This window comes from Gymnoscopelus microlampas (assembly GCF_963454915.1).
Source record: "Gymnoscopelus microlampas genome assembly, chromosome: 22".
Taxonomy (NCBI): domain Eukaryota; kingdom Metazoa; phylum Chordata; class Actinopteri; order Myctophiformes; family Myctophidae; genus Gymnoscopelus; species Gymnoscopelus microlampas.
Window position 1 is genome coordinate 4,289,248 of NC_139959.1, and position 26,444 is coordinate 4,315,691.

Genomic DNA, 26,444 nt, shown 5'->3' on the forward strand with positions numbered 1-26,444 from the left:
CGGTGAGTAGCAAAATAGTTATGTTTATTTTGGCTAAAGACGGAGACCTCGCACGGCAGTGGAATTTTCGGTCTATGAGCAGAGTTGCGCTCCCCCACTAACGCTCTGGACCGGGACTAGGAAGGACCCCTTTCAACTTGTCGTGTTTTGCATGACAAAAACAAATATCACTTGGTCTGTCAACCATCTAAAAACAATTACCACGGCAACACCTCGCTGTAAATATCCTGACTACCTCCCCCCCTCCTATCAAATAAATTGCGGTTCAAATAAATACAAAACAGCCGATTTATACGAAGTAATTCAGGCGCCCGCCGCGGCGTCCTCAATTCCTTTTTCGTTCAAGATGGCGGGTGACGAGTCTGGAATAACGCTGGGGCAGCCTCATCTATCCCGACAAGATCTAAATACTCTGGTGAGGCTTTGTTTTATTTGTTCGTAATAGTCGTTCAGTGTCCATAAACTCGATGAGGAAATAATGAGCTTCTAAATGTCCTCCTCGCTTCATACTAGCCGGCACATGACCGTTAGCCTACTGCTGTGTGATGGGCCCGGCGCTGGAAGGCATGGGTGCTTTGCTGACCATATGTGAATTATTTTAATGGAGTTCTATATCAATGGTTCTCAAACTTTTACATTTGAAGGTCTCCCCTTAAAGGGCAAGGAGACGTTGGTAGAGGTTCGGGTTGTGTAGTTACCTTGCCACCTCCAAAGGTGGACAAGAAATCAAAAATAATTTCTCCATTGACTAGCAATTGATCATTCAAAAATATGCTCCTCGCTGACTTACATTGTACAGCTAAACCACTCTTGAGGCTCTTTTTCAGCCTGTAAACGAACGCAAACAAACCCGATTCTGACATTGTAGAACATCACCAAACCCAGTACTGTTTGTTTTTACTATTTGAAGATCCGGTTCCACTTCCATGGATCCAGTCCGGGGTTTCTTCCTAATAAAAATAGCAAAATAAACAGGAAGTTGACATTTTTATAAAAAAAAAAAAAAACAGTACTACTGGGTTTGGTGATGCTTTGGTGATGCTCTATAGCATATTTTAAAGGGTAAGACCACTTTGGTAGAGGTTTGGGTTGTGTAGTTACCTTGCCATGATGTAACTCCAAAGGTGGGCAAGAAATAAAAAATAATTGCTCCATTGATTAGAAATTGATAATTCAAAATATGCTCCTCATTGACTTACATTGTACGGTAAAACTGCTCTCAAAGTCACTCTTTTAGGACAAAAACGAACGCAAACAAAGTTGATTCAGACAATATAGAACATCACCAAACCCAGTACTGTTTTTTTTTTTTAAATAAAAATGTCAACTTCCTGTTGATTTTGCCATTTTTAATAAGTAGAAAACCCGGACTGGATCGGCGGATCCGGATCCAGATCTTCAAATTGTAAAATCAACAGGAAGTTGACATTTTTATTAAAAAAACAAACAGTACTGGGTTTGGTGATGCTCCATATTGTCTGAATCAGCTATGTTTGGGTTCATTTATGTGCTAAAAGAGTGACTTTGAGAGCTGTTTTACCGTACAATGTAAGTCAATGAGGAGCATATTTTGAATTATCAATTCTAGTCATTGATCAGTATTTCTGATTTCTTGCCCACCCTTGAAGTTACATCATGGCAAGGTAACTACACAACCAAACCTCTACCAAAGTGATCTTGCCCTTTAACTCTGCCAGTATACAAATGGAATCAAATGTAATTTGTATACCGTCAGAGTTACAGACTTTAAGGGTCAATTTAGAACCCCCTCAAGGAACCCAGAGAGTCCCTGGAATCCACTTTGAGAACCACTGCTCTATATGATATCTGCAGATGATGATCAATCAAAAACAACAAGCTCCTTCAGAAGTCCTTGGCTTTATCAGCTGTTTGACCAATACCAGCTAACTGTCTTAAGTACAAGGACAGTAGGCTACAGGACATGTAGGTACGTGTGTATGTGTACACTCTCCTACTAAGTTATATTTTGGATTATTTGACCCAAGGGATTTTTACTGTGAGGTCATCAATGTAATAAATGTCCAACATCAGGACAGAGCCATGGATTGCCCCCCCCCCCTCCCCCTCTAGGTATTGTCCCCCTCATTGATGACAGGCAGCATTGTCCGGTTAACAAAGAAACAAAGTCTCTGTTCAGTGACATCCCTCTCATGTATGTCTCTCTCATCAGGATGTGTCAACACTGACCCCCCTCTCTCAAGAGATCATCAGCAGACAGGCTACCATCAATATTGGTAAGAAAATCAATCATCATCTTCCATCTCTGGACCGGTCAAACATGTATGCATGCAAGGCGCTGGAGCAACTCCAATGATTGGAGCCTTTTTATTTTGATAACGGGGTGCAAAGCACAGGAAAAAAGGCAACGTTTCGATGTCAGATTAGATTACATCCTCGTCAGGTGACCTGACAAAGATGTAAGCTGACGCCGCGCCTCTGGCATTCTAACTGTTTTTTTTTCTAACTACTTCCTAACTTAATTAGGCATATGTAACGATTCACTCAACTCACAATATGATGCGAATCACAATACTAGGTTCACAATACGATGTTTTGGGGGGGGTATTATACTTACACATATCCAGTATTTTCTTCTTTTATACGCGCCCTCTGCTGTTTGCATCGCGATACATTTTGTATGAATCGATTTTAATCGAGTTATGATACATCGTTACATGCCTAAACTTAATGTTAGGGCCTGCAGTCTGTTCTCCCCAAGCGGACCGAGTGTTCCGCCACTGGAGGCGAGCATTCCGCAGGAAAAAAAGGGTCTGACTTGGTGGTTGTTGTACCGACCGTTTCGGTTACCTTTCCATGTTGACATTCCGGCACCTTCTCTTGACAATCTCTTCTTTCCTCCAGGAACCATTGGTCATGTGGCTCATGGAAAGTCCACCGTGGTGAAGGCCATATCCGGTGTCCACACCGTCAGGTTCAAGAATGAGCTGGAAAGGAACATTACTATCAAGCTTGGATATGCCAACGCCAAGGTAAGCGCCATGGAGGGTCATCTCTGTCTGAGGGGGGAAACGGGTCATCATTGCCACTTTGCCAGACATATCTCTGAATGGTTGTTTAGTTGCACTTAATTACTTTGGCACTGTATCGTCGCTGTAGTGCTTTTTGTGTAACGCCCGGGAATCTAACCCGTATCTCCCGTGTGGAAAGGGAACATCTTAATATTAGGATTTTGGTAAATGGTGCATTTATATAGCGCTTTTATCCAAAGCGCTTTACATAGATTGTGCATTACATTCACCCATTCTCACACACACATTCCCATAGACCAATGGCGGAGGAAACCATGCAAGGCACCAACCTGCTCATCGGGAGCAATTAGGGGTTCAGCGTCTTGCTCAAGGACACTTTGACACTAACTCTGTTGGAACCCGGGATCAAACTGGGAACCTTGCGGTTTCCAGTTCACTCTACCGGCCACTCTACCCCTGAGACACTGCCGCCCCAGTCAGTGCCTGATGACTAATGGTCATCAGGCACTGACAGGCAGAGGCTCTGAGCCACTACTGCTACACTTTGGATGGCCTTTTAATGTGGTTATGATCTTGTTGCATGCATTCTTAATAGTTTTGTTCCAAGTCCTCCCACACAAGGACTGGAAGCATGGAGGTCTTGAAAACACTACAGTCTGGAAATGTGCCATTTATTTGTCCTGCCATACACCCCATGTAATATCTTGCATTTCAGCTGTAGAGTTGTATGGTCTAAAGAAGCATGTGCGCACACATAAAGTAGGAACCAACCAGAGCCCAAGCACCTGCCCGATTGTCTTCATAGAAGAACATTCCCTTTTTATGCCTACATCATTCCCTTCATTTATATCGATCACTGAACCACAGTTGCTCTCCACCCTGCTCTCATTCAATACAAAGACTAGGCCAGGTTGTTTTGTTTTCCCATCCCTTTAAGTCTGTTTTTTAGCAAGAAACAAGTCAACTGGCATGGTCCACTCAGAAGTCTTCAGAGTATGACGAGTGCCGATGCAAAAGGCACAAAAATAGTGAATGAAAAAAGTCGGCACTCGCAAATAAATATTTAACACACTTTTAATCATGCACGGCAGCATAAGAAAACAGCCATGATAGTCCTTCCTTGGCGTTTCTGAGACATGTGGATAAGAAGTCTGGTTTTAGGAGGCTAGCACGTCTATCTCAGAAGGCCAAAGAAGTGTGAACATGAATGGCTTCCTTTTAATAGGCTTTTTAACAGGTTAATCGGTTAACATTTTTACAGCTCATCTATTATTATCATCCATGTTTTTAACTAATAATTCAGAATCAGAAAATCAGAATCAGTTTTATTGTTACTTCTATAATACACACTAGGCATACATGGGAGCAAAATACCTTTCTCTGCAACCCATGGTGCTTGTCACATTTAAAAACATCAAGCATATAAAAGAGGCAAAGAAGACATTAAAAAGGAGAGAGGGCTGACAACTTTGGTAAAAAAAATTGCATGTAAAGTATGTACACTTTTGGTTGACTGGTCTAGATTGCTTATCTTCTCTGGTTTATATATTTGCTACTGTACTTATATTTTCTTCTAAATTCAGTTCTTATTCAATTTCTAAGTTCAACATTTTTGAATATTTATTTTGTCTATGTGTGTCGGGGGGGCACCTGCCCTCCCAAAAGTCAATGCATGGCCTTGGTCTAACCAGCAATGATATTGCCCTCACTGCCAGCATGCATCTTAAAATTCTGCCCCAATTGAAAAACAAAAGTTGACCTTTTGTAAAGGTTAGGAACAGTGTAAATGCAGTGTAAATGAAGAAAATAGCAGGAAGTTCTTTCAGAGATGGAAATATTCCATCTCTGTTTCTGTCTTCATTACAAAGTCTTCCTTCCCTAGACATTTACCATTCCCTTGCCTTCATTCCTCAAATTTGTACCCTTTTGTTTCACATATCGCCTATTTTGTTTTTCTCACCACAAATGTCTTTCTTCTTCGGTTTCATCACTTATCGCAAAACTAATGTAAATGCTACATTCCTCTTCTCCTATCACCTTCCACGGTACTAGGTGTATAAGCTGGATGACTGTCCAAGACCAGAGTGCTACAGGTCATGTGGAAGCAGTACACCGGATGAGTTCCCCACAGACATCCCCGGCACCAAGGGCAACTTCAAGCTGGTCAGGTGAGTCTGGGCTTTGGGCTGTGGTGGATCACAAAAGTACAACAGCGTCACACAAAAGTCGCGCCGCGTTTCGAGCTTGTAGATACTTTTGCTACTTTTGAATTTGAATCCTGAAAAGCAACAGTTTTGGACTTAATATGAGATTTCCACCCGACAGAGACGACAAAGTTTAAAAAGATGGCACAAAGCGTCAAAATTGTGATGCGTTGTGAGCCAGTAGATCTGCTATTGTGTGAACATTTCTTTCTTTCTTTACTTTTTAACTTTTATTGGTATTTTCAATTTTTCCATAATTCTTGTACAAATATTCAGAAACGGATGCAAAATACTATAACCCACCATACCCAAACTAATACTAAAAAAATCAAAATAAACAAGGATGGGGGAAAAAAAAAAGAAACCCTCCCTGTGTGTGAATATTTCTGAAAGAAAAAGCCTTTAACCCATTAAAAACCGGGAAAGCATCTTCGTGCCGTGCTGTGAGCTTGTACATCTGCTATTTGTTAACATATTTGAACCATCTTGAAAGTGTGAGAAGAACTACTGATTTAGAAGGCATTTGGTAGACAGAATCGCCCTCAGGTCTTAATGGGTTAATGGGAAAAATGCCCAAATTAGGGACGCTAGGTTGAAAGTGTTGAAAATTATCTTGTTCAAGGACATTTTGGCAGGGCTGAGGGCATGGGTCCATTTTGGGTCGTGACTATTTGGGTTGTGGTGGGTTTTCAGAAGGTTGTGTTCATATTGTAGCTTTTCTCACATAGTTCAGACTGCTGCATAATTAATTGAGCCGACATGCCTTCTCTCTGCTGTACTGTGGTTGTGTGATAATCCATATCTATGGACCTGGTATTTTAGACACATTCCTGTCCTAATGGGATTTTGAAGTGACCGCGTTCCTCCCTTTTTTCTTTGCTTTCCCTCCCTCTCCCCAGACACGTCTCCTTTGTAGACTGTCCCGGTCACGACATTCTGATGGCCACCATGTTGAACGGAGCTGCTGTCATGGACGCAGCCCTCCTGCTGATCGGTAAGACTAACGTCATTTGTATGGAAGGACTGCCGCTCTGTAGCTTGAGGATTCCTTTGAATTAAACCAAATGTATCTTCTGTGGAATGTCTTCTTTTTTATCGTTTATTGTCAGCATATACAATTAAAGTGGTTATTTTCACATATCCCTCCTAGACATAGACACTTGGGGCTTCGTATAAATATGCATCTCATAAAATAGGGCAGAGGGCGAGATTATTATCATCCCTGGAGCAGTTTTGGGCCATCACTGACTTCCTCAAATCAGCTCACAGAAAGAGAAGCCCACCCTATTTGTTTTCCTTCTTTTCTTTTTTTGGGTGGGGGGATTTGATTGAATACTTAATTAGACAAATGTAAACATCACGGTGGTACAGTAAGACATTTAGACTAAAAGGATAACACAAATAGGTTGTTTCTTTTGGGGTCCTATCTATTCAATTCATCATCAGAGCATCAAATATTGCACATTAAATACATATCAAGAAATACGAATAGCTATATATAAAAAGGGGAAAGGAAAAAAGGTGTATTGTATGGTGTTCCAACATACAATAAGGTCAAACTGAAGAGGTCCTTTGTCCATCAGACGACATTGAGGCTTAATCAGGAGTTTAGGCCAGGGGTAGGCTGAGAGGTGGACATTGCTCTTGTCTTGTATGTTTTTATGTATGTATTTTTGTTTTGTTTTTTGTGTCATGTCAAATGTGTGTACTGTATATGTGTTGCATACATGGCTGCTGGGTCGCAAGACAATTTTTTGTGTGAGCTGAAAATAAAGTAGTATCGTAATATCGTATTGTGTAAGACTGTCGACACCTCTTTTTGAAGGGAAATGACCGTCTGATGTTTTTTCTGGCCAATTTTGAAATTGTACGCAGAGCACTGAACAAGCAACACTCTAGTCGCTATTATCAGCCTCTCTACAGCCAGACAAACCTGCTACCATGCCACATGCCAGCTCGACTGACTCATTCTCTTGCTGTCTTTCTCTCTCTTTCTGTGCCCAGCGGGTAACGAGTCGTGTCCCCAGCCGCAGACGTCGGAGCATCTTGCGGCCATAGAGATCATGAAGCTCAAACACATTCTGATCCTGCAGAACAAGATCGATCTGGTGAAAGAGAGCCAGGCCAAAGAGCAGTATGAGCAGATCCTTGCCTTCGTACAGGGTGAGTGTGTGGGGGCTGCTCGGTTTTAGGGGAGGTTCTGACATCTTCCCTGTGTTTTCTAATCTACTTCCTCCTTCATTGTCCAATGTCCATATACTCAGATTTCCTCCAGGTTGTTTGCGTTGGGGTCCATTTCTGTAATCTTCACTCTGCCAGAGTCTAATGCCACATGTAATCTTTTCCCTGATGGTCGGTGCCTTGCAGGTACAGTGGCAGAGGGCGCCCCAATCATTCCCATCTCAGCCCAGCTGAAGTACAACATAGAGGTGGTGTGCGAGTACATCGTCAAAAAGATCCCAGTACCAATCAGAGACTTCATCTCAGAACCTAGACTCATCGGTAAGTATGCACAAAATTGGAAATGACAAACATGAAATGGACAATATTAAGTCTCTGCTTCTAACTAACCCGTGGTGGGGAGTATTAACGTCATCTGTTATGATTTTCTGTCTCAGTTATCAGATCATTTGATGTCAACAAGCCTGGTTGTGAGGTAGATGACCTGAAAGGTGGTGTAGCTGGAGGCAGTATTCTAAAGGGTGTGCTCAAGGTAACGACGTTCTCCTGTGCCCTTCCTTCGTGCTTGGTTTTAAGCAAGGGATTATCAATGGGGAAGCGGGTCATTGAGAAATAAACCCAGACGGGGTGATTAGACCTCTATGCGATAGTGGAGGCGGGGTCGCTTATTACACGGCTACTTAATACAGGAATTAATAAATTGACCCAAAACTAACAAAACAAAATAATTCATTGCTTACGGTAATGAAAGTAATCTATTAATTTATGCCAGGTGTGTCCAGTGCAACGTGATCGCCTATGGAAAACAACGGGACGTGTTGATAAAATAGAATCAATATTCAGTTACTGCATTTTCTATTTATCGCCTCAAATGTTTTTAAAAACATTCTTGAGAGCAATGTTTAGCTGTAAATTACATATCACATGTCAGGTGCTCTGAGCCTTTGATAAGACAGCGGTCTGTTAGTGAGTTCAGCGGTCATCATTCAAAAATAACAGACCGCTCAATTCAGTGATTGACCAACCAGAATCAAGCATTCAAACAAGCCGTGTAATAATGTGTTTTTACCACTTAGCCCTATTTTATACTTTGTCGGACGATGGCGTCGCATGGCGAAAGTAGACACTCTACATACAAGCTCGCAACGGTTTGCGATGCGACAAATTATGAGCTTGTAGATCAGCTGTGTTTTTTCTCCACCTTCAGGTGGGTCAGGAGTTGGAGGTGCGTCCAGGCATCGTGTCCAAAGACCACGAAGGGAAGCTGATGTGCAAGCCAATCTTCTCCAAGATTGTCTCCCTGTTTGCCGAACACAACGACTTGCAGTATGCCGCGCCCGGGGGCCTTATCGGTATGACATGCTTTAATCAGGCTCGTGTTTATTTTAGCGTGCGAAGATCTCCACGATGAAACGATCTGTGGGGGAGAAAATGTCTTTTTAATCATTTACATTACCACCTTTATGTGGAATAAATCAGACAAAACACAAGATTTTTTAAATGGTTTGTGAAGGAATCGTATAACTTATTCATGTATCAAAGAAAAATAAAATCTCACACACACCAGTGCTGTGTTACATAAACAATGAACACATTATGATATTTTGGTAGCTACTGTATACAGCCAACCAGTTGAAGAAATTGCAGATTGAGGCCTTAGTCTTTGCTTTTATTAAATATCTGAGATCATTAGGATTTTCTGGAAGATTGAACATGTATTCTATTGCTAGTTTGACCACTTCAAATACTCTTTAATTTTAAAATTAACGAATAAAGCTTGTAGATAGCCTATTTTTTGTGCGTGACATGCTTCCATAGAAGACATGCTGACTCCAAATGAATCCAAATGAATGAAATCAGTCATAGTAATCCATGCTTATAAAACTGTCACCTTATGTGTTTATATTGCCAAGTGCACTCTCTGCAGCTCAATTAAATTTTCCTTAAACGTCGGCTGATTTTTGCACATTATGCAAATTAATATGAAAGAGGAGTGTGCCATGTGTGTTCTGTTGGACCTGGTTGAACTTGGGTGCATCGTGACAGTGTGAGATAACACAAACAAGTGCATGAGCATATGTGTGTGTGTGTGTGTGTTGCAGGTGTGGGCACTAAAATCGACCCGACGCTGTGCAGAGCAGATCGTATGGTGGGTCAGGTGCTGGGCGCCGTCGGAGCGCTGCCAGAGATCTTCACAGAGCTGGAAATCTCCTACTTCCTCCTCCGGAGGCTGCTGGGAGTCCGCACAGAGGGAGACAAGAAGGCCGCCAAGGTGCGCCCTGAGCTGTGCATTCTGGGATCCGTAGTCGTTTTGAGTCTTGACTCCTTAGAACTGTTTGTGTCAGCGTGTGTTCGTTGTATAACCAGGTGGAAGCACTGAAAAAAGAATGTTGCTATATCGGTGATGCTCAAACCTTTTCATGTCAAGGACCCCCAGAATGATATGTATTTGGCCACGGACCCCCATCTCAAAATATTTTGTTCCGGGAACCCCCAGAAGCAAGCATTAAAAATGTTGCTTTAAAATGCGTATATTCAAAGATTTGCACAGATTCTCACGATTTTTCAAAAATAGCAGAGCTCAGCTTATATATCTGCTATTTTTGAATAGCCGAAATATAAAATAATGGTTTATGTGGTTAAAATGACTGTGATGCTATATTAGCTAATTAGCTGGGGACCCCCTGGTAACCCCGCCCACAATGACCCCTGGGGGTCCCCGGAACCAATGTGCTATATATAATATATGTATCTTAGCTATGTTATAGCTAAGCTCTAAAATGACACCAATGCTTTCCCGGATTGAATGGGTGAAAATAGTCTTATGTAACACATCCTGTAACACAATATATTTATCCCTGCAGGTCCAGAAGCTGTCTAAGAACGAGGTGCTGATGGTCAACATCGGTTCGTTGTCCACAGGAGGCCGTGTGAGCGCCGTCAAGGCCGACTTGGCCAAGATAGTCCTGACCAACCCCGTCTGCACAGAGGTCGGCGAGAAGATCGCCCTGAGTCGCCGTGTGGAGAAACATTGGCGGTGAGGACAGTGTGCTAGATATATGAAAATTGATACCTGTTTGCATTGTCGAGTTTTAGTATCGGCTGTAATTTAAACCTGCTAAAATGAAAATGAAAAGCCTCACTATTATCAGTGTCTATCATGAAAACTCAAGATGCTTTACTTATTAATTTGATTTGATTTTGGTAAAAGAAATAAGATAAAACACAATCTAACTTAAACCCAGTATATACACATAAAAGCGTAATGAAACTTTTTTACAATGTGGTCCTGCAACACAATAAAAATCTTCCAATAAAATGGCATAGCACCAATAAATCACATAGCACACAGTCATATGGATTCCATAGAAGCCAGCATGTCTTCTATGGAAGCTTGTTGATCAGCGAAAATAGCCGATCTACAAGCTCTCAATGCATCTTGTAGATAGGCTATTTTGGGTAATTATTTTAAGATTAGAGCATTTGACTCTAATCTTAAATATAATCTTCAATGTGTTAATAAGCATCTTCCATAAAATCGTAATTATCTTGGATATTTCATATAAAAGCAAAGGTTAAAGCTTCAATCTGTGATTTTTCCACCTGGTTGGCAGTATGTAGAACAGCAGGAACAATATTACTGAAACGTCATCATTTTACATATTGTGTTCATTGTTTAGGAAACGGTTAGTGTGGGGGCTCCTTTCACACGGTTTCACAAATCGCACATAAGGACTTGATCATACACACATTTTAAGCCGTTAGATTTTATTTTTCTTTAATCAATGATATTGTCTGCATACAGTGTATCTGTGCTGCGTCTCATTTGTTCTTCCCGTTTTTCCCCCTTCAGTCTGATTGGCTGGGGTCAGATCAGGAGGGGCGTGACCATCACGCCCACAGTGGATGACGACTGAGGAGACGTGCGTCACCGTGGCGATGCTCCCATCAACAAGACGAGCCACACCCACCATCACACTCTTCATACAAAAGGAGGACAAAAGGACCGAGGGGGGGAGGTTAAGGGAGGAAGCAACAGATGGAGGTCATCTCAATAGTGCAACGATTGTGTGCCTCCTCGCTCGGTCTCCTCTCCTTCCTCTGCACAATTCTGTGTACGTGACATCTGCCATGATACCATGGAGGGCAGAATGTATATACATTAAAAAATGTATATAAAAAAATGACACTATAGCTAAATTGAACAAATTAGAGCCGTCCACTGTGGTTGCAGGTGTGATAATAATTGGGTGAGCTGGTTTTGTTTTTTGTTGGAATTAAATCCTGCATACATTGGCCGCTGTCACCTGCATAATAAGCCTTATTTATACTTAGTTGCACATTGGTGTTTGCCTGCCGCAAATATCAGATATACAAGCGTTGCCAGCTTGTAGATCTGCTATTTACTGAGCACGACACCGGCAACGCAACTAAGTCTAAATCCGGCAGAGGACGGGAATGGAGACGAGGCGAGGAGAGGCTTCCGTATTTATACTGTTAAGATGACCTCCAGAGGGGCAGCATTGGGTTGGGGGTTCCAGAGGGGAGTCTTTTAAAAGCCGAACCAGGGGCTTGTTCAGGTGGGGGCGTATCACCTGTACCATGTTTAAAGAGCCTACTACAGTGTCCCAGTCAATTCTACAGGACAGTTTATGGCCATTTTATGTTTGAATATTTGCTACCTGTTTGAGCGTTGACGGGTGTTTACAGCCGTTATGATGAGCCTCTGGTGACGTTTACACGTTTCACAGTGAGGGGAAGGAGGGGGGAGGGGAGGACAAGTTCTCTGAGTTATGTGCTGGCTACAGCTGTCAGTGGAATCTAATAAAATACATTTGGAAGAAATGTGCTGTTTGGGTCTTTGTCATAAATAAGTATAAGTTGAAGATGGATGTTAAAAGTGAAGAATTTTGTGAATTCATAGTTTAATGTTTATGTATGTAGCATGTTTATTTATCTAGGACATAATTCATATAATGTGTAGAGTCATTGCTTCGGTGACAGGAAGAGTGGGCACTAAGGCACAGTGGGCACCTCTGTAAAATGGTCTTTGGTCTAAAATGTAAAAAAAAACAAAAACATTTGGATAACGTTTTTAAGTCATGTAAAGTATACATGATTAGAACATGATTGAACATTTGACAATTAAGATGTAATATTTCTACAAATGCTACTAATGGTTACAGAACCTGTATATTCAATCATTTTGGGGCATAAACAAGAAGTTGAAGGGTACATTTAAGTCTGATAATGATGTACTGTTTATGTTCACATGTTACTTAAGACCATTTTTTAAAAATTAAAAAAAAAATGTGGGAAAAAAAAGCACATTTTACATTGAGGTGCCCACTCCTTAGTGCCCACTTATGGTGCCGACTCTTGAATCCGTTGCTTCAAAGCGACGGGTGGTTGTTGGAACACTTCCGCAATTGTCCCAAGGAGTATTATAGAAGGAGAGGTTACACAACACATGCAATGAATGCACTGGGATATATATAAGTTTTATATAATAAAACCACAGTACATGTTTACTCTTGAGTTTAGGCTAACCCAATGAAATGATATCGTTGTCATAAAAAATAAAGACTTCAGAAAACACTTTTCCTCGCCGAATATAGTGATCACCTTATGTGAGGCATTATGACCTTTCCTTCTTCATAGCCTTGGATCGTCTCACCTGAGAAACACGGGACATAGCGTCATCATCACTCATCAGAAAGTACACAGTACGAGGTATGTTCTGCAGTTTGCAGGTAAACAAAAGTTGTATTCTATGTATATAAAATAACGTAATAATATTCTATGACAAGTATTTGAACGAGCTAAGAACTCAAGGGTAGCCTATTGGCTGTTTGTTATGCACAGATTGGCGCTGCAGCAACTACAACATATGTTTGTCCAGATATTAATGTTGCACATGATGCCAAAATGTCTTGAAGATGCATTTCTGTGCCAAATGCTAGTGGATCAAACCTTAAAGTGACTTTGTTTCTGACCAACAGGTTGATTTCGTAGGTTGAAGCTGCACTTTCTGCTAAGTTAGTGCTTGTATGGTCTTATAAATGGAGTCTCCAGGTAATAGTCTTTAAATTAACTGTCATCCAGTACTTTAAGTACAATTTTGTGGTATTGTTTTACTTTACTGTAGTATATCTAATTTTCAATGCTTTTATTTCTACTCCACTACATCTCAGAGGCAAATATTGTACCTTTATTACACTTCAATTATATGAAAAATGTAGTTACTAGTTACTTTGTAGATTTTGATTATTATTACAAAACATACATTAACCACTTCAGCCCTATACATTTTGGCCATTTGAAAATAGCCGATCTACAAGCTCTCAATGGGTCGTGTCGTGAGCTTGTAGATCAACTATTTTCAAAAGATTTTAATACATTTGAAAACGTGTGAACTTTCTACTTGTTACTTTTATACGAGTATTCTCCACTAGAGGGTGCAAACACTTCTTTTGTTGCAAAAACATGTTGAAAATGGATCACAAACAAACGCTTAAAAATGTTGTACAGATTCTTGTTTTAAACCAACAGCCGCTCTAACATACAGCCGAATGAATCCGTTCTCCTTCTGTTTAGTAGAGAATAAAACGCAACGTTCTGCCATTGCTTTAATAAACAGCACTTTGATCGTCCTGGACCTACTCAAAATATCATTGGTTTCTGCCTGTGGTGGTAAACCACATGACCAGGAAGTGCCTAATTTATGCGCCGCTCGTGCGCCGAAAATGGCAGATCCACAAGCTCACAAAGCTTCGCGTCCGCGACGCTTTGTGAGCTTGCAGATCTGCCATTTTCGGCGTGCCGTCGTACGACGAAGTACAACTCAGTCGTAAATCGTTTTTATTTTTAATTAAATGATAAATATTCGACTCCACGACGCTTTAAACGACACACGAACGCCTCATCTCAGAGCGTTGTTAACATTGGAATAATGTGACGTGACGTTTTAAAACCTACATGAAAAAGAACCCACGACAGTCGTTGTTATCTCAGGGAATCACAACCCTCCTCCAAACCCATTGTAGGTATCGCTTCTCGGCCTTTTGGCTAAGATCAAGTGTAGTATCTGTTCTTATCAGTTTAATATCTGATACGTCCCCTACCCGGGGACCATATATTAAATTGATTTTTGGAACTGGGAGATGGAATAGGGGCTTGCTCCGTCCACTCCACGCATCGACCTGGTATTGCAGTACCTCCAGGAACGGTGCACCCCCCTCTCTCTGTTAAATGAAATGAGTTGTGGTTATGGCACCTGTCAGTGTCACCTGATGAATTGAATATGTTAAGCCAGTGATGGGAAGATGAAAAGGACTACATTGTTATACTTAAGTAAAAGTATTAATACTACAATGCTGAAATACTTTAATGTTACAAGTACAAGTCTGGTATGTAAGTAAGTAAATGTTTGAGAAATTATCTCACAAAGAGATCTCACAAAGTGCTTTACAAACAGTGGAAAAAAACAACAGCAAAACTTAACAAGGTATTAAAGCAGAAAAGGGCTGTACAATTGACTGATTGAAGATTAATACTTTATTAGCAGTTTGCAAAAAAAGCACAGGAAAGTGCAGTTCAATACAAAGTCAGCAAGAGGATTTTTTTAAACCCAAGAAAGCCTATGGCTTGTTTCCATTGGGGTCCTTTCGTACTCAATTCATCGAAACATTTAATGACAGACAAATATACAGTACTATGCAAAACATCATATAAACAGTTAGAAATTAAAAAGAAAAATGTGTACAGTAAGGGGGTGGTATGCATTCACTTTTTACAGGGGCCAGTTTCGAATTGCAGCCACCTGTAAGATGGTATAATTCAATATCAGTGTTTCCCCTAGGATGAAGTTAGCAGTGGTGGTGAAAAAAGTTGGTGCTCAAAATGTATTTAATATTATTATTTTAATAACATTTTTTACAATGGGAGATGGTTCCATCTTATGTCTTTAATATGACATGACAGTGTGACATAATTTTATAATACACATACAACATAATTATTTTCAGAAGTCTTCAGACAATTCATATTTAAACTCTGTCTAGTTTAAATATGAATTGTCTCAAGATTTATGAAAGTAATTATGTGTATTATAAAATTATGTCACTAATATTAAAGACATATAAGATGGAACCATCTTCTTTTGTAAAAAAAACAACTAAATAATAATAATAATACAAAATAATTTACAGAATAATGTAACTGTGGTGCTCAAATTTAAGCTGTGGTGGTGCACCACGGTTAAATGCATGTAGGGGAAACACTTTGACAACAAACGCCTGTTCAAACAAAATGTAAAGCCTCAACTGCTACAATTCCAGTGCTTGTCAGGGTGGGGGGTCCCCAGTTGAAATATGATTATTTTGGGGGGTCGCGGCCTGAAAAGCTTGGGAACCCTTGCTCTAATCAACTTCTGGACAACATTTTGTAACAGCAGTGTTTAATAGTTGACATGATGTTTCTTTAATGTGTTATTGGTCAGATGGTCAGCGGGGTCGGGACACGGCGGGCCAGAGGCGCTCCCCTCTGGACCTCATCATGAGTCAGATCCGCAGGAAGCGCTCAGCCGCAGACCGGAGGTCGTCATCCGGCCGGTTCCTGTCTCGCACCTCCGACAAGGGAGGAGGAGGAGGGATCCCTGAGGACAGAGACACAGAGGACAGGGACCACAGAGACGGAACGGATGGCTCTGGTGAGATATGGCAGAAGATAGAAGGTTGAGAGAGGTTGAAAGGAGTTGGGAATAAACTGGAAAATCAGCTGGGGTCTTCAACGTTTTCAGGCCAAGGACCCCCTAGCTGAGAGAGAGATGAAGCAGGGACCCCCTCTATATTGTATAAAATTGTGTTCCAGATACATTTTTGCTGCTCTTTTTTCCCTCTACACCTATAACTCTTTGCAAAAAATAGCCGATATATTGTGAGCTTGTAGATCTGCTATTTTCAAAATCATATCACACAAAGATTTGGCGGACCCCCTATAGTAACTCTGAGTACCCCCTAGGGGTCCCGGACGCCCTGTTGAAGACCCCTGGAATAGAGAATAGAGCTCCAGGGTGGGGTTGGGGGGTACGGGTAGTTATCAGTGAGAACCAATCAATCAACAGGTTTATCAAGCTGTGGGCTAGCACACAGGAAGCACTTTGAGAATGCATTGAAATAGCTGGGAACTCAATGAGATCACCTGGGTGCAAATCAATTTTTAAAGTTGCTTCCCTCCAAAGGGGCAAGCCTATCTGAATAACAAGTACCTGAAGGACACTTCTGTGAGTGCTGGCAATATTATTCTTTTATTGAACTCTTCTAAGCTGCGCACCCGGTAAATAGTTTATAACTAGTGACCGAGTTATGCTCGCATTCTTTGTAACTCACGAATAGACCATTATGTCACCTGGAAAGATAATAGTATTATCTTTCCATGTGACATAATGGTCTATTTGTTAATACGCACATTTATATTTTGTGTGTATATTAGACTAACAAAATGCTTATAAAAATGTTGCAATTGCTTTGCCCTCATTTTGCTGTTGTGAACCTTTCGCCTGTGAACTACAATATGGAAACAATGTGATTTTTGTACATGTACTAGGCAAGGAATGCAAGATTTTATTTTTTTGACGAGTATGCCAGACATTCTAAAACCACACCATTCCTAACAGATTTCTAGAGTCTAGATAAAGTGTCCAGCTCCATTGTATGTTCTCTCATCCGCTCATCTGTTTTGTGTCCTAGGTGTCGAGCCAGCTGAGAATGAGAGTGACCTCGGCTGGGGACGTATGTGTGCGTTCCTACAGAAGTTGGGAAAGAAAGCGGATAGCCGGAGCCTGAACGTAGCTCACTGTGATCTCACTGCCACAGATATACTAGAGCTAGGTGAACGCACGCACGCACACACACACACACACACACACACACACACACACACACACACACACACACACACACACACACACACACACACACACACACACACACACACACACACACACACACACACACACACACACACACACAAACAGACTGTAGGCCTTTTACCAGTTTCCCTGGATTTCTTTTTAAAGGGAAGTGGACTTTGGCACCACCAGACCCCTGGCTTGTTAAAGGCACATCATGTACTGTAGGTCGACAGGCACAGGTGTTAATGAATACATCAGCAGCAGCTATTTTTGTTCAACATCTGTTGAACTTTGAGTTGTTGTGAGCCTAAAAGCTCTTTTACGAGTGAGACCTGGCTAAGACAGGGCGATCTACTGGCCAAGACCAGAGAATTTCAGTTAAAAGATATGACAGGAGGCACCCACTTGATAACCCCTTTTTTAACATCTTAACCATCGAAACTCATCCTAACTGACACACAAAGGATTAAGTTACCTCACGTCCGTCCTGCACATTGTATAACAGTGATTATCAAAGTGCGGTCCTTGGGGGGGTTGGTTCCAGGGGGTCCCCAGCTAAATGTATTAATACAGCATCACAATCATTTTAAGCACTCTATCCATATTTTATACGTTGGCTATTCAAATATAGCAGATATACAAGCTCACAAAGCGTCACTCCGTGCCACGCTGCAAGCTTGTAAACATCTGCTATTTGAAAAAGAATACAAAATCTTGAATTCAAATCTTCTCTTCTGGTGGTCCCTGGAACAAAACATTTTCAGATTGGGGGTCAGCGGCCAAATACGCATCAATTTGGGGTTCCTCAACACGAAAGAGTTTGCATAGCACTGTTGTATATAGAGTACAGAAGTCCTGACCTCACTCGTTCATCCCGTGGTTCGTAAGGTCATTTCTCTATGGAGAATAACATTGGGTCATCTTAGAATCGTCTCATATAATAATTGTGGTCCAAAAATAAACAAACCGTCTCGGCGATATTGTCAGGGAGGTGGCTCTGTATCGTTTATGATAGTCAGTCACTTATATTTGATACAGTCTGTTTCTGGCGAAAATGTAACTAATTCGTCGGAAGTAACATTAGCGTTTTCTCACCGTCAGTTGATGTTTCATATCCATAAGAGTCAAACCGCCGGGATCATTTGTTTATTTTTGGAACACAGTTCTTATTTGACGCAATATTAAACACGTCTATGGGAATTCAGAACGGGGTGGAAAACCGCGAACCAGGTAGAATGTGTAAATTACGTCAGACTTCGGTGCTCTATAAGACCCCCTTTCTCCCCCCCGTCAGCTACTTTGCTCCAGTACCTTCCTCAACTGGAGGACATGGACATATCGTGGAACGAGCTGATTGGTGGCTCCCTGCGGGCGTTGACCTCTCACCTCCAGCACGTGGGCGGGCTCAGGACCCTGAGACTGTGCAGCTGTAGGCTGAACACGGATGACGTTGTTGCACTGGGTGAGAGACGGCACATTCACTTTTCACATTTCCTCAAATTGAAGTTTGTTCACACAATCTCTGTTTCTAATCTAATGTGTGCTTTTTAACTAAAGGCGAGGCTCTTGGGTGTGTCCCCCTTCTGGAGATGTTGGACCTGTCCTGGAACGTTGGTGTTGGGGGCGGGGCGTTGCAAGGGCTTCTGGGAAAACTTCGTCCGACGCTGAGGCAGCTACACCTGGTGGCTTGCCAGCTTACTGCTGCTGATGCCACTGCACTGGGTGATACACAAAATACTGGTTGTTCCGATACCTGGATGTTTTTCTTTTTTTTGTGGAGGTTTTGGACATGCTATTTTGTATTTTTACGTACTTAATATTAATAAGTCTAATTTGTTTTTTGGTTCATAGACGGTAATGCTACAAATCAGTAGCTTATATAGCTATATAAGATTATAGCTATATAAGATTATATAGCTTATTTAATCATTAATGACTACCCCTTGTCTTCCCCCACCCTCAGGAGGCATAGTGAGTGCTCTGCCCAGACTGTGTGTGTTGGACGTGTCCTGTAACCCTCTCCTGTCAGAGGACGAGTCCCATGATGAGGCAGAGTCTTCTGGGGGCAGTCTGGGTGGGCTGTCGGCCTCCCTCTGCCATGCCACCTCCCTCGCCACACTCCGACTGCAGGCCTGTGGACTCACGCCAAACAGCCTCCACGCTCTAGGTAGGAGAAGTGCTCCTTCGTGCTTTGATTTGACATAAGCCTTGGCCATGGATTAAAGTTCTCAGTCGTCACTACTGATTTCAGTCATTTGGATTCCATAGAAGTCAGCATGTCTTCTATAATCAGGGGTCTTCAACGTTTTCAGGCCAAGGACCCCCTAGCTGAGGGAGAGATGAAGCAGGGACCCCCTCTATATTGTATAAAATTGTGTTTCAGATGAAACCTTTTTTGTTCTCTTGGTCTGCTCTTTTTTCCCTCTACACCTCTTTGCCAAAATTGGCGATCTACAAGCTCACAACGCCTCGCAGCGCGAGGCGTTGTGAGCTTGTAGATCTGCTATTTTTGGCTCAAGTTCTCCTCAGAAAAGGGATATTAGGGTTCAAGTGGTTAAGGTAAAAAAAATCATAACACAAAGATTTGGCGGACCCCCTGTAGTAACTTTGTGGACCCCCTAGGGTTCCCGAACCCCCTGTTGAAGACCCCTGTTCTACTGTATATGGAAGCATGTTGCGCAGCGAAAATAGCCTGTCTGCAAGCTCTCAATGTGTTTAAAGAGTTTTCGGTTATTATTGTAAGATTAGAGCATTTGAAGTGGTCAAACTAGCAATATGTTCAGAAGCATCTTCCATAAAACCCTGAATGGTCTCGGATATTTCATAAAAGCAAAGGTTAAAGCTTCAATCTGTGATTTCTTCACCTGCTGGTTGGCAGTATGTAGAACAGCAGGAACAATATTACTAGAACATAATAAAAATAATCATATTGTGTAAATTGTTTAGGAATCAGCGCTAGTGTGGGGGTCTCCTTTCACACTGTTTCACAAATTGCACATTAGGACTTGGCCATACAACATTTTTCAGTCATGAGATTTTATTTTGTTTTAATCCATGCATGTTATATTGGCGTGAGTGAATCTTTGTCTTATTAGTGCTGAGGGTGGCTATAGTAGAGTGGATATAGGATCTGGGTGGGATGCCACACTTTGCTGTTGAGCCGTGTGGAACTAAAAACACATGATCAAAAACCTCGAATCAATTAACAGCTCTGACCGATGACCCTGACATTAACACAGCCTATATTTCCGTGCAATTATTATCGTGTTTCATCCAACTTCCCCCTGCCTCACTGAAGGTGGGTCGCTCCGTTACCTGCCTTCGCTGCGTGAACTGGACCTGTCCTGCAACAAAAGCCTGGCCGGGGGACTGTCGCACCTCACCTTCCACCTGGTTCACCTCACACACCTGGAGAGCCTCGACCTGCACCTGTGCTGTCTCACGCACGCCGACTTGGAATCGCTGAGTGAGTCGTGTTTGTGTGTGTGCTTTGAGAGGGAGGGAAATCGCGCAGTTATCTGCATTTCTATATCTTTATCCAAAGTGAAAATAAAATAAATTTGATTTTGGCTGCCACTAAACTAAATCCAGGGAATTTGTCATTTCTTTGTGTATTACGTTTTTTTTTGTCATATCTGCCCCCTTGCAACTTTTCTTTACGAAGCCCTAAAAGTAGGGTTGTCCGATATTGGCTTTTTTACCGATAACCGATATACCGATATTGTCCAACTCTTAATTACCGATACCGATATCAACCGATACCGATATATGCGGGGATTATTGTGATTAGGGTAAGCTCAAATTTCATATCACACACACCATATACAGTAAGAACTGCTGTAACTTATTTATAAAGCAAAAAAAAAAAAAAAAAAAAAAAAAAAAAAATTTTTTTTTTCAAAAACCGATACCGATATTTTCCCGATATCAATTTTTATGCTAATATCGGCCGATAATATCGGGAGGCCGATAAAATCGGACATCCCTACCTAAAAGCCACACAATTAAATCGTTAATCGCAATTATTTGTATGACAATTAATCGTCTTATTGTTTACTTTATGTCCAGTCCAGGCACTGCCCTCTCTTGCTGAGTTGACGGAGTTGGACGTGTCGTCCAATAAGGAGGTTGGGGGCGTGGTCCATTCTCTAGGCTCCGCCCTGCCACTGGCACAGATGAGACACCTGCCACTCAACAGCTGCAGTCTGAACGAAGTGTCGTTCACTGCATTCGGTACTTTATCTATGAACAGTACTAATACTATTACTGTTACTGTTATTACTGTTACAGCTACTACTGCTCTGCTTTTGAATACATTTCCATTTAGTTTTAGTCACATTTCACTAGTCATCTGAAATGTTTGAGAACATATAGGTAAATATAGTTTTAGTTGATTAAATGTCATAAGATTTTGGTCGACTAAATACGCAGTTGATTTAGTCGGCTAAAATGTATGTTGGCGGGGCGGGGTCGTTATACCTGATTTATACTTAGCTGCATGCCGAAAATAGCCAATGTACAAGCTCACAATCTCTTCTCCACTATAGTCCCTCCCTAACATTTAGTTGTCATTTGTTGACGAAATTGTCTTCGCCAGTGAGAAAAGGTAGTCGACGAACATTTTTCGTCACAGTTTTAGATTACGAAAATTAAGTCTGCTACTACAATATTATTACCTCAGCTATTTCAATTACTGTTACTGCTTCCTCCGCCACTAATGATACTAATAATAATAATTGTGTGTGTGTGTCAGCTCTGGCTGTGCCATACCTCAGGAGTGTGGATGTGTCCTGGTGTAAGGTGGTAGGCGGTCGCCTAACGCTGCTATTGGATGCCTTGCAGCCATCGGTTATCCAGGAGTTGCGACTCAGCAGCTGTCAGCTGACTACAGATGACCTCCATCACCTGGGTAAAGAGGCCAGTTTATGGTTAGAGTTACAAGTGTCATACGACGCGTCACACTACGTGTCTCACTGCTGTCTGAGCTTTGACAGAGTTGACTTCTTTCCCCCCATTTTATCATGAGCATTAGCGAGGACCAATTATATGAAGACAAGTTGAAAATGGGTGAAGTCGTGCTTTAATGGATTTGATGCTGTTAATGTTTGATACAGTGGCTGTGGGGCCAGTGCAGGAGGGGACATGCTCCCATCATAAGGAAAAAAGAGTATGTGTCAGTTTCTGAAGTCCAAAGTACAGTACAAGCATTTGAAAGTTGTCGGAGCCAACAAGTTTGTCGTGAGAGACTAATTTATGTATGAATCCAATTATTGCCCATGTACTGTTCCCTCCAGTAGACACATTTGTGAATGTTACAAGCCCATTAGTATAGAATACAAAAACTGATTTCAAAATGATGTCCTCAACCTAAAATTGTCCCTTTGAGGATTTCCTTCATCTTTCTCATAATGGCAAAAGTGCACAAGAACTCCCCACCCAGCCACCGTCATACACACACATCCTGCTTGAATTACATGGATTAAAGTTCTTAATGCTTATATCAGTCATTTGAATTCAATAGAAGTCTGCATATCTTCTATGGAAGCATGTTGTGTAGTGAATAGCCTATCTACAAGCTATTGAGAGCTTGTAGATAGATATTGACCCAGCCAACTTGACTCACATGTTCTGGTCCTGCCCCAGTTTAATTGTTTTTTGGACAGATGTATTTAAAACTCTCTCAGATGCCTTTGAGGTGAATATTCAACCTAGCTTTGAAGTCGCTATTTTTGGGGTGTCCGGTGTTCAATGTCCATCTTGGAAAAAATTCAAGAATGCTATTTCCTTTACGTCCTTGCTAGCCCGTAGGAGTATTTTACTAGAATGGAAATCAGCCACCCCACCTAGAACATCACTTTGGTTACAGGACCTCATGTTCTTTTTTAAAATTAGAAAAAATAAAGTACTCGATCAGAGGTTCAGACCAAATGTTTTACTCCATCTGGGGCCCCTTCCTCTTATATTTCCAAAACCAAAACACTCTCCCTCCAGATTAACTCGTTTGGGGGGCGGGGGGACTCTAAGGGTACAATCCTAATTTCTATTTTTCTAATCATCTTCCCTTTTATGTTCTGGTCGACCCCTGGCCGACTGTATAGAAGGCTGAGACTTCATGGCACGTAAACCCTTTTCCCCCCCTACATGTATGTTTGTATATGGTAAATTGGCACTGTAAACCTGTACACAGCACCTACCACTCACAAGGGTATATGCTACAACTGTATGCACTTACCAAGCTTTAGTGTTTTATTTTTATTTCTTTATTTCTTTATTTTTTATTTGGATACATTTTCTATTTGTGTTTCCTTTACTTAGCCTTTGATATAATGCATTGTTTGTCTGGTTGACAGAATGGTCATAGTCCTCTGGGGTGGGGGGGTTATGGGGAGAAAAAAGAAAAGAGAAAAGGGGGGATACGGGAAAAAAAATATATACATATATGTACTTCAATTTGTCTTTCTATGCTGTAACCCAATCCTTTTCTGTAATAAAAATGATTAAAAAAAAAAAGAGAGCTTGTAGATAGGCAAACTCAACTCATAGTCAAACTAGCAATGTTCAGAATCATCTTCCATAAAAACCGTAATGGTCTGGGATATTTCATGAAAGTAAAGGTTAAAGCCTCAATCTGTGATTTCGTCACCTGGTTGAACAGCAGGAACAATATTACTAAAACATTGTACATATTGTACATATTGTAAAACATTGTACATATTGTTTAGAAAACAATGCTAAAGTGTGTGTGTGCGGGGGGAGGCTCCTTTCACAATGTTAAAAAAAATGGCATGAGGACCCAATTTTTCCAGTTGTGAGATTTTATTTTTTATTTAATCATGTCTGAATCATGTCTCCCTCCTCTCTAGCTGCGGCGTGTAAGCGTGGTTCCCTCTCTTCTCTGCGCATGCTGGATCTGTCCTACAACGGCCAGGTGGGGGACGAGGGCTGGACGGCACTGTTTGGAGCTGCCGGAGGTATAGGCCTGTCATAATTATTACATAATCGCCCAATTGCAATTATTTGAAATAATCGCAATTGTTTAGCATAATCGTCCTAATCGTTTCCATATCGAAACATTTTCAAACAGTTGACAAAAATAGCGGAAATAGCAGATCTACAAGCTTGCAGATCTACAAGCTTGTAAGCTTGTAGATCAGCTAATTCCGATATTTAAATGAAAAAAATTAAGTGTAAAAATGATTAAAATATCAGTAAATTCTTTGTATATTTAAGTTATTGTCATGTCATATCTGCAATTTTTGTTTACATATCCTAAAAGGCATACAGAAATGAAAGTGTGAATGTTCTAATGTCCGTTGCCAAAAACACAATTAAATCTACACTATAACTTTACTCTTCTACCCCGTATTTGAACCTGGTTTCCTGCGCAAGTGCTGACATTTTCACCATTGACCATCAGGTCAAAATTCATGTCAGATCCTGTGTCTAGGTGAGACATGGCCTTTGACACGATCTAAACGTCTCAATAGAAGAGCAGGGAGACTAAATACAACCACCCCAATTGTATAAGTTACATCGTATTAACATACTGTACGTACTCTACCACAGTGGTTTTCAACCTTTTCCGTGTCAAGGACCCCCAAATTGACACATATTAGCCCACGGACCCCCATTTGAAAAGATATGCCAGGGACTGAACCATTTAGATTTCTTGAGGGTCTTAATCTACACTGTATCATCATCATTAGTGTTCATTTAACTCTGAGAGTGTACAAATGGAACCAAATGGACCCGTTAAATGGACCCAAATGGGTCCATTTGGTTCCATTTGTACACACTCAGAGTTACAGACACATAAGGGTCAATTTGGTTACTAACTATTCATTTGGACCCCCTGGAAACCCCTCAAGGACCACTGGTGGTCCCCGGACCACTGGTTGAAAACCACCGCTCTACCATTGTATTCATTAAAAAAAAAGGTTACATAGTGCCGCTTTAAATTGTTAAATCGCAATTATCTGTATGACAATTAATCGTCAATTTACATATTTCGTAATACGATACAGCCCCAGTCGGAGGAGGAGGAGGTCTGGGCTCACTGCAGGAAGTTGACCTCAGCTTACGACCCTCGACCTCTGCCGCCCCGTCCTCCGCGGCGGCGTGGCTCCCCGCCCTGCTCTCTGCCCTGCCCCGGTTGCCCGCCCTGACCCGCCTGGCCATGCAGCGCTGGGCCATCAGCAGCAGCAGCTCTCGGGGCAGAGAACAGCTGAAGCACTCTCTCAAGAAGAGGAAGGTGCTGTTGGAGTGGGACCGACCCCCCCCCGCTAAGGCGGATGATGATGATGCCGTTAAACGGGACCTGATGACCAATCGGGACGGAGCAGCGGAGGAGACTCATCCTGAGGAGTAGGATCAGTGTTGCCAGGTCTGCTTATTATATTATATTATATCAGGGGTCTTCAACGTTTTCAGACCAAGGACCCCCTAGCTGAGAGAGAGATGAAGCAGGGACCCCCTCTGTATTGTATAAAATTGTGTTTCAGATTAAACTTTTTTCGCTTACTTGGTCTGCTCTTTTTTCGTTCGACACCAAACCTCTTTGCCAAACAAATAGCAGATCTACAAGCTCACAACGCCTCGCAGAGCGAGGCGTTGTGAGCTTGTAGATCTGCTATTTTTTGGCTAAAGTTTTCCTCAGAAAAGGGATGTAGGTTTCAAGTGGATAAGGTAAAAAAAAGAAACCATATCATGCAAAGATTTGGCGGACCCCCTGTAGTAGCTCTGAGGACCCTCTAAGGGTCCCGGACCCCCTGTTGAAGACCCCTGTATTATATTATATTATATTACTGTCGTGATGGGACTCAACTGCATAGAGTTGATCACATAAAATACCTAGGTCTCTGGCTTGATTCAGGTCTATCATTCAAATGCCATATCGATAACATAGTCAGGAAACTCAACTTCAGTACTGGTGTCCTATATACCGTAACAGAAACTGCTTTACTTTTACAGTCGGAAAGAAACTTGTTCAACAACTTATACTTCCAATTCTCGATTATGCTAATGTAGTCTACCAGACTGCCCCCAAAACTAACCTTCTTAGAAAATCTCAACCTGCCATCTCCCACATCAAGAAGGCACTGGCTGCAGTTTATTTTTAAATGTATTCATTTTTGA

The 26,444-nt window shown here is 41.6% G+C and overlaps 2 protein-coding genes across 2 annotated transcripts; both read left to right on the forward strand.

The window, feature by feature from the left end:
- Nucleotides 1–320: 320 nt before the first annotated feature.
- On the forward strand, nucleotides 321–12,193 carry eif2s3 (eukaryotic translation initiation factor 2, subunit 3 gamma). The gene is made up of 12 exons (XM_084048088.1): nucleotides 321–415; nucleotides 2,192–2,255; nucleotides 2,884–3,011; nucleotides 5,064–5,179; nucleotides 6,115–6,209; nucleotides 7,220–7,378; nucleotides 7,583–7,717; nucleotides 7,834–7,928; nucleotides 8,604–8,748; nucleotides 9,499–9,668; nucleotides 10,261–10,433; nucleotides 11,250–12,193. The coding sequence occupies exons 1-12, from the start codon at nucleotides 347–349 to the stop codon at nucleotides 11,311–11,313; spliced, it is 1,413 nt and encodes a 470-aa protein (XP_083904214.1). The 5' UTR covers nucleotides 321–346; the 3' UTR covers nucleotides 11,314–12,193.
- A 924-nt stretch (nucleotides 12,194–13,117) lies between these two features.
- Nucleotides 13,118–25,865, forward strand: lrrc31 (leucine rich repeat containing 31). The gene is made up of 12 exons (XM_084048555.1): nucleotides 13,118–13,149; nucleotides 13,399–13,471; nucleotides 15,897–16,106; nucleotides 17,146–17,286; nucleotides 18,604–18,771; nucleotides 18,867–19,031; nucleotides 19,273–19,476; nucleotides 20,608–20,775; nucleotides 21,378–21,542; nucleotides 22,063–22,218; nucleotides 24,173–24,280; nucleotides 25,334–25,865. Exons 2-12 carry the CDS (start codon nucleotides 13,459–13,461, stop codon nucleotides 25,675–25,677), a joined length of 1,842 nt encoding a protein of 613 aa, XP_083904681.1. The 5' UTR covers nucleotides 13,118–13,149; nucleotides 13,399–13,458; the 3' UTR covers nucleotides 25,678–25,865.
- Nucleotides 25,866–26,444: the final 579 nt, after the last annotated feature.

What these genes read in the sequence shown, in the direction of transcription:
- eif2s3 (XM_084048088.1), top strand. Translation starts at nt 347, where the DNA reads ATGGCGGGTGACGAGTCTGGAATAACGCTGGGGCAGCCTCATCTATCC. An exon ending in GATCCTTGCCTTCGTACAGG is followed by an intron (nt 7,379 to 7,582) that starts GTGAGTGTGTGG and finishes GGTGCCTTGCAG; the next exon opens with GTACAGTGGCAGAGGGCGCC. An exon ending in GAGACAAGAAGGCCGCCAAG is followed by an intron (nt 9,669 to 10,260) that starts GTGCGCCCTGAG and finishes TTATCCCTGCAG; the next exon opens with GTCCAGAAGCTGTCTAAGAA.
- lrrc31 (XM_084048555.1), top strand. An exon ending in AGACGGAACGGATGGCTCTG is followed by an intron (nt 16,107 to 17,145) that starts GTGAGATATGGC and finishes TTTGTGTCCTAG; the next exon opens with GTGTCGAGCCAGCTGAGAAT. An exon ending in AGATGACCTCCATCACCTGG is followed by an intron (nt 22,219 to 24,172) that starts GTAAAGAGGCCA and finishes CCTCCTCTCTAG; the next exon opens with CTGCGGCGTGTAAGCGTGGT.